The 8,493-nt window shown below is 37.9% G+C and overlaps 1 protein-coding gene across 7 annotated transcripts in view; it reads right to left on the bottom strand.

Annotated features, from left to right (window-relative positions):
• The window catches only part of EPHA6 (EPH receptor A6), a 447,233-nt gene that overhangs the window by 12,096 nt on the left and 426,644 nt on the right, over positions 1 to 8,493 (bottom strand). For all 7 annotated transcript variants that reach the window (XM_027666146.1, XM_027666144.1, XM_027666147.1 and 4 more), the window contains 2 exons: positions 3,290 to 3,483; positions 1,151 to 1,300 (listed from right to left, as the gene is read on the bottom strand). In XM_027666146.1, the coding sequence (XP_027521947.1) occupies positions 1,151 to 1,300; positions 3,290 to 3,483 (344 nt within the window). The remainder of the gene's footprint in view (positions 1 to 1,150; positions 1,301 to 3,289; positions 3,484 to 8,493) is intronic.

Here is an 8,493-nt window from a genome sequence, read left to right as displayed (position 1 = left end):
TTGGATAAATGATCTACCTGATTCACCATGGCATTTGCAAAGAAAAGTCCTGTTTTAGAAAATTACCTGTTTCCAGTGGAGCATATGTATGGATGAAGGTGATTCATTTGATACACCTCACTTGGCTTTCCAAAAGCTTTAGAGAAGATTCCTCATAAAAGCTTTATAATGAAAATGAGGGGCAATTATTATGTAACCCAAGGTGTAGCAAAATATGTAGCATAAGGTAGTCTTTGTGTGACTAAATTATAGGTTTAAAGACAGGAGGTTAGGAGTAAATTGTCAGGTGTTACAACACTGTTATTGATAGAAATCTGTAGGCACCTATGCTGGGATAATGTTGAACATTATTGTTCAACAAATCAGTAAATGGTCTGGAAAAACAGGTGAGCACATAGGTGGAAAAGTCATCTGGTGAGACTAAATTGTTCAGGGTAGGAAGGGAAAGGACTGCCTGTGAAGAGTTTTAGAAGGATCTTAGAAGACAATGACTGTACCATAAAGCAGCAGCTGAAATTCACTGTAGGTGAATGTGAAGTGACACACACGGGAGAAAACCAGTCCTTACCTCCCATGGACAACTGGTGAATCTTAACTGACCCCATTATTAATACAGAGTGTCCCAGCATCAAATAAAAGATTAGGAATTAACGGGAAGGGAATAGAAAGTAAAATAGATCCTATCACCATGCTATCTATAGTTTGCCCTAACACTTATATAGTGGGTGCAGGGTTTTCATTAAAGAAGCAATTGAGTGGTATCAGAGATGGTAGAAAAAGGGCCTCAAGGTATGGAACAACTTCCTCATGAGGACTGATGTGGACTTGATGATATCCATAACAAAGTAAGAAATTATTTTTGCCATTGACTTCAATGATCTAGATCAAAACTGATTCCCCAAGAAATACACTCACTGCCTGGCCTTGGATATGTTTGGTGTTGTCACAGAATGAAATTATTAGTTCTGGGTCTCTTCATCATATATTTCTCTTGTGTTGTTTTGGTACAAATCTGTATTTGTCTTTTGTTAGTTGAGGTAGGAAATGAAATGAAAGCCCTGCTCCATACTTCACAATAATTATGTCACTGCAGCATCCAAACAAATTCAGACTGATTAGTCACTGTAGGGATAATAGATTACATACTTACTCAATATTCATTCTTGAGACCATATCCAAAGTTGTGAAACCTGCTGCCATGAAGTTATTTTTATACTGACCCATTTTTATGGAGTCCAGCCAGTCACTGACTGACACAAACAAAGGATATTCTGGAACTTCACCAGGTGAATCTGGCATTCTGTAAAAAACAAAACGCAAAGGTTACCAAAGCAGTACAAAATATGACACCCAATTTACTCTGGTAGACATTGTTTTTACTGAAAGGCAGAAGGAATGAGAGAGGAGCCTGAGCTGTAAAGGTCAGATATGAACTGAAGATTTCTTTAACCTGTTGTCTGAAACTTATAAATCATGTCAGTCTGCCAAGTTACACTACTTAAACAGAACATTTTGTTAAAGAACTGCAGCTCTGTAACAAGCTGAGGAAAAGGCCTCTCCCACTGCTCTTATTTTTGTTCCCACAGAATGTTTCTTTACACATCATTGTGTTCAGGATTATAGTAATTTGTTAATGCAGTAGTCAAAGTAGAGGACAAAGAGAATTTAACATGAGGTGCAATTTAAAAAATTAGAACACCCTGAGATGATTTTTACATTTATCTACAGCACACCCCCCCCCCCAAATGGCTCCTTAGTGTGATACCATTATGCTACAGGAACACTTTGATTACAGCATTCAAAAGCTCAAACTCACCCTAAAAGCAGCGAAAAGAACAAAATGTTATATCTTTACTTTTACATAGAATTATATAGAGTAGCAAGTAAAAAATGAAGGAGCTAATTTAGTCACATTTCTGTTGGAGTTCTTTCCCCTAATATTTTCCATATATCTGGGATATATTTATCTGCAATAAACAGAAACAGAAGGATGGGGGGAAAAATAAGGATTCCAGTTTTGGGGCATTTATTTCTATTCTTCTGTTTTGTACCACAGTTGGTACAACTTCACAACTTCAATAGACTTCCTACATTTTGTGTAGAGAAGCTGTATGAACATAATGCAGAAAACAGGCACACTGCTGTTTATAAGTTCATGTTAGCCTTTAGGAGAAAGATAGCATTTATTTAAAATGAAATTTTAGACAGAAAAAGCCAGCCAACATTAACTGATGGAAGAGGACTCATGTGTAATGTAGGAAGCAGCAGAGCCTAATGTCTTAACATCCCAAGTTTCACTCACACATATTCAAATACATTAAATACACTGATTGTCATTTGTACTATCAAAATGATAGAGGGAGAAACTGAAGGACAGGAGAACACTGTTAGGTACAAACTGCAATTAAAGACCTACCAGGATCCCTTCCAATCTGAATTACTCTATGTATAATTCTGTAGAATAACTGCTGGCCTTCTAATTTACCCATAACACAATAATCACTCAGATTGACTGCATCAAGCATTCTCAAATTACTGGAAAAAACCTTGACTTCCCAAGCAGTTGAACTCAATAATAGTTCAATAAGGCATACGTTTTTTAGATCTCGAGTAATGTTGTAAAATAAAAAGAGATAAAACTACATTACTCTGATGCTAAATAAAGGGACCCAGGTACAGGTAGCAAGCCATACATATATATGTATATATATATATGCTCATACACATAGAGGCCACTAACTCTAGTGGATGGACATTAAATCCAACAAGTTCCTATCAAAAATTTGTGGTGGAATAGTAATAGCACAATTTCTTATTTGGTCACTGTTACCATTCTTCTGCAGATAAATAAAGATTTAGCAAGCTAAGACACAACTACTTTCTGCAGGATATTACTCCAAGGCAGTTCAGAAATTGCTTGAGCACTGTTAGGTGGAGAGACAGGCTGTTGAATAGAGAAAAAAAATTACAAAGAGGAAGCAGGCACATAGGAGAAACACCAAAAATAAAAGAAAAAAACCAGGAACAAAGAGATTCACAAAGATTATGGATATAGACAGTGTACAAACAGAGATAACCCCCCCCCAAACCTAATATAATCTGCATGACTTGAGAAAAAAAGTCCCTTTACGGTGTATTAACAATAATGCAAACATTAAAAGGCACTTAAAGTTATAACTTTGTGAATTCAGGGCTTTGTGGCTTTCTCCCACCTAAAACACGTAATGATAGCCACTTGTGGTATACATACATATATATATAAAAAAAAAGGTACCAAAAAGAGTCTTACACAAGTACATCCTCCACTAGGGTGTGAAGGGTGCTTGGGTTGCGGATCAATTTGTCCAGGAAGCCAACAATGTCACTGAATTTTGGACGGTGGTTCCTCTCCTTTTGCCAGCAGTGAAGCATTAGTTGGTGAAGAGAAGCTGGGCAGCCCATGGGAGCTGGAAGCCTGTAGCCTTCTTCAATAGACAGGATAACCTAAAGAAATACAGTGCATGTGATTACTGGGTATTAAATACTGAAAGGGCAGTGGGAAGCTGACAATTAGAAACCAGTGATGATAAATAATTAATGGCACAGCCACCCTCGCTTTGTGCATTGCTGGGGCCTTGCTCGGGGAATCAGGACTGGCAGGAACGTGACCAGAGCAGACACAAAATGTTTTGTAGGCATATGAAACACAGTAGGCACTTTTTTAGGCTCTCTGGGCACCCTCTTCAAACAGCTAAAAAAGGAGGAGAATAAAGAACTAACAAACAGATAATTTTCATCCACTTCAGGTTGACTTTGTACTGAAGGGAGTCACAGGGCCACAAACTAACCTGGTGTGGCCACTGCTACCACCATGGTCTAATATTTGCATCCTGACAAAGTGCTGGTGTGTGGCAATGTCACAATACAATCAAGCACTAAAACACCTGACAAATTTACTTGGTGATGACATGTTTCTGCTGACCCTTAAAGTCTGATTAATTCAGGCAATGTCCCACACACTGAGTTAACAGCGACATTATTTTGCACAGCTTCCCTCAGAAACCTGGGTTGTGCAAGGTGTTTATGACTAAACAAAAGTTACTAAAATTGTAGTATTAATGCATACCTTAAGGTATTTAGATTCAGCAGATGCAGGGAACATGTTTGGTCAGGATTTGGAAAGAAACGGGTCTAATATCACAGAAAAATCACATGTATGAAAAATTGCAATTGATCAGAGTTGAAGGAAGGGTTGTTTTTAGTAACACTGAACACTAAAGTAGCAAAACACATTGTCTGAAAAGAAGAGTAGCAGCCCTGCCTGACAGGAAGTAGCAAAAGTAGGTAAGATCCATGGAAAAATTCATGGATTCATAAAAGCTTACATGGATTCATTCCATGTAAGATTTAAAAACCAAGAGAAAAGGTCCCTAGATTCTGCAATGAGTGGTGGTAGCAGTGGGGATGATGATACAAATTACATAGTCAGGATTTTTTGCATAAAAAAAAATGGGAAGCTACTAAGTGGTTGACCAAAAACAGAGCTAGGAATAAGACCAATTCATAACCCTTCCACATAAAAATCCAACCCATGCTAAATGTTTTCTAATGTACAAATGATTGTACAAAATCTTTCTAATAAGGCTCTGCACTTAGGAGAAGCAGACCTACTGCATTTATACCCACTCTGCTGTAAGGAGACATCCATCATTTCCACACAGATGTATGTACATGCTGCAGACATATTAATGCAGCTGGAAGGGGGTACATTAAACTGTTTACAGCAAATCAATGTTTTACAGCACTAGCTCTGGCTTCAATATATTCAATCTTATTTCCTGGAATATATCCTTGTTCTCTGTTTGAATTCTGAATTAATGCTGTTGGCTCTGCTTAGCCTTGCCTAATGCTTATGCTGCAAGCATTATGCAAATAAAATAAGAGTAATGAAGCTATGTTAGGACCTTAGCTCCCCTCCATGGCATGGCAGAAAATGGAACAAGGCTTTTGTGGCTGTGCACAGCTAGCTGTTTGACTTTTATAAAATTAGGTGACTTGGTCCTATGTAGTGTTTAGCCCTCTTGTAAAACACCTATGCATGAAAAACAAGTGTTTGCAATGTGGATTTGCACAGGGTGAGTTTTAGACCCATTTGGAAGTCCGGGCTACTCCAAAGGCAGCATTCCTTGCTGTAGGGACCTCTGAATTTGCTTCACCTGTGGATGCTGACAGGTCACATCCGTGCAGGCAGGGCTGGCTTTGCACCCCCAGAGGTGACACCGAGCAGTAAATGGTGTGTCAATACACTGATCCTTCCATCTGCCTCTCTGGCTACTTGTTGGGATTTATTTCAACTGTCCAAAATCTGGAACAGTGCCACCAGATTACCACCAGATTGCCAGGGAAATAATTGCCTCGAAACCTTGCCTGCCAATGACAAATATGCTCCCGTAGACTCGGGGTGGGTGAAATTCAACCCCACGTGCGTGAAATTTTATTCACATTTATTTTTACATTTATTATTAGTGTGTCTCAAGCAGTTTGTCAAAAGTGGCCTCATAAAACACAGGTACTCATGACAGTGAGGGACACAGCCGAGTTGACACTTGTCACTAAAGAGGTAATCTTTGGCAGCCCAGAAATGCAGATATCATAGCCTTTACATTTAACTGTGCCTCTTGCAAATGATGAATTTATGAAATGTATGTTGTTTTTAAGGCAACAGGAAACCTGCTCTACTTTTATGAGACATATTGCATTTACTGGAAACAACAATAGAGGGCTGATGAGGTTTTTTTTCTGAAATAATTTATTCAGGAAAAACCCAATCCCAACTATAATTTTCCAGGCATATTTTCTCTGACACACTCTATTATAACATATCTTTGAAAATGAAGTTACAGTGCATTTTGTTTCCTCTCTTGTTCTAGAGGAACATTTCAGTATGAAGAGAAATGCCAGCTGGTTCTGGGATAATTATAATTTCTCATTAATAGCAGCACATTTAAAAAATAAACTGCAAATATTGCCTCATTAGTATCTCTTGTGAGGCAAGTATTATTTTTAGAGTCTAAGAAGCCAGAGGAAAGATGTGATAACTGTATAGTACTGCAATGGGAATCAAGTCTCAAAAGAAGATTTTTTTAGTTCCTTATTTGTGTTTTTATATATTTATTTTAGCTCCTACTCTGCATCTGTCTTTCTGAACAGAAGAATTAGATATCCACGTATCTAAAAGGGAAGAAATGCTAAATTTTTCTTGGTAATATAACATTATATATTATATAACATCTAAAGATAATACGTGTTCACTCATTTGAAATGAGTTTTTTCCTTGTTAATTTAAAATTGATGAAACACCACATTAATCATGAGATGGTCTAAACAACTGCATCTACAAGGAGGACACAGCAGCAGCTTTAGACACGGGTGTGACCCTTTCCACAATGGCAAATCAGTGCCCCACCTATTTCAACATGGAAGAACAGGAACGTGAGCCTGGTTTCTGACAACAAAAAGGCTGATCACTGCTCTCTGGTTCTGGTTTTGTGGCAAACACTTGATGGGTATCAAAGGGAGGAATAGCAACTATTAAGGAAAGGGAATATTTTTTATGGTTAACGTAGCTAATTATTTCCATGCTTTTTCATGCTTAGGCTTTTGTTTCTGTAAAGGGGACCATTTTTTTAATATTTTTGTATACAGATGATATTAAACACTGGAGCCTGTTCAATACCTCTTATCATTTTTTTTTGATGTTAGACATTGTTGTGAAGCTTGACCACGGAGTTAATATTTAATGTTAATTATGATTGTCTGAACAATATAAAAAATACAACATAAAACCAAAACAGTTTGAACAATATTTTATGGACTTCTACAGAAAATTTATGCATGTTTAATTTCAAAATAATTGGAATTTGGCAAAAATGACACCTGAAAATAAAGCTGTAATCTTCCTGATAGTTTCATTATTAACAGTAACATAGATTCTTGCTTTCAAAAGTTAACTGACAGATTTTTTAATGAGACTGAGACAGAAGAGAATCCATAGGGACATTGTCCCTGTGTCCTGTGACATCTGAAAAATCTACCAGAAGGGAGAGGCAGCTGCTCCTGCCTCATGGTACAGAGCCAATCCCAGGCACCTGCCAAGTGTTTTGATATCTATAAGTTGAAAGAATTGTATTAGGGTAAGGGTTCTTTTTTTTTACTATTACGAGAAACTTTCAGGAGTGTAAGGAGTTTTATTCTTCTTGCTACAGTAGTTTTCTTGCATACCAATTGCAATCCATTAAATATTCTTTTTTTTTTCCTTTTCTTTTTAAATACTGTAGCTCTGCAACATGCACTGATTTATAGAGTGGCTCTAACAGGTGTCCCAGGAGACTTCACTCACAGCTGTTCTACAAACCAAATGCATGGAATATAAATCTTCCTTCCCTCACACGAGCATTAGCAAGCCAGGCTCTTAGCACAATCTGTTCATCAGTACACTAGTTTCATTGGAAAGTTCAATATCTTGGCTAATGTTTATTAATTAAGCAATAAGACACGACAGACTGTGCAGCAGCCCTAATTAATGGACACCTCTGGTGCCTGCCACACAACTAAGAAATGCATTAATCAGCACCAACACAGGTCAGAAGTGACTTACCACAATAATAAAATGGTTATTTACTTACACAAGAACATTTCTCAAGCTTAGTCACGTTTTTAAGCCTCTGCATTACACCGTGTGAGGTACTAAAAACTTTACAAGCGGCATTTTCCAACTCAGTTTCCTTAAGTTCGGCTTCCAAATCCTTGCTGAGGAATGTAAATGGAGAACACTGGATTTGCAAGGGTGTGGAGTCGCTCTGGCTGGCACGGACCCAGTGGACACCTGTGAGCAACTGCAGTGTCAGAGCATCAGACTGGGTTTATTTAGGTGGCAGGTATCAGTTTAACACTCCTCATATCAGCTTGAGCTCTGTGCTGCCTGGGCTGGCTCCCCCGATTTTATTGCTGTGACCGAAGGGTCAGTGATTTGCAAGATGGAATGTGAAAAAAAATCCCCCAGAAAACCAGACCCAGCTCTGCAGAGTTCATACTTGGAAAACTTTTGTTAATCTACAAAACCCCACCCAATTCAATTACTATTTTATTGCTACCTAAGTAAGAATTTTATTATGATCAAGTCTCACTAGGTGTTGTAATGTTAATGTTACCAGACATTTTGTGGTAACAGAACTATACTCATGCAAGACCTTATTGACTGCTGTTTGCATACTGTGCCTTTTATGAATCCATTTAGTGCTTGCCCCTCTCTGTTACTTTCCCTGCCACCTGTACAGTATCACTGACCTTTGAAAGTCCTGTTATTTCTGCAAAATAAGCTCCTGTGAATTCAGGACAATTTATTGTGCTAAAAGAAATGTCCCAGTGTCCAGCAAAATAAGCTTTACAGTATGTCTAATAACTTGAAATTTCCTAATGACACTTTAAGTCACTAAATGTATGTAGAAGGTCACA

Source organism: Corapipo altera, unplaced genomic scaffold (assembly GCF_003945725.1).
Source record: "Corapipo altera isolate COAL_440 unplaced genomic scaffold, ASM394572v1 RXGC01000115.1, whole genome shotgun sequence".
NCBI lineage: Eukaryota > Metazoa > Chordata > Aves > Passeriformes > Pipridae > Corapipo > Corapipo altera.
The sequence above is the reverse complement of the archived record's forward strand: the minus strand, read 5'-3'. Positions and strand labels throughout refer to the sequence as shown.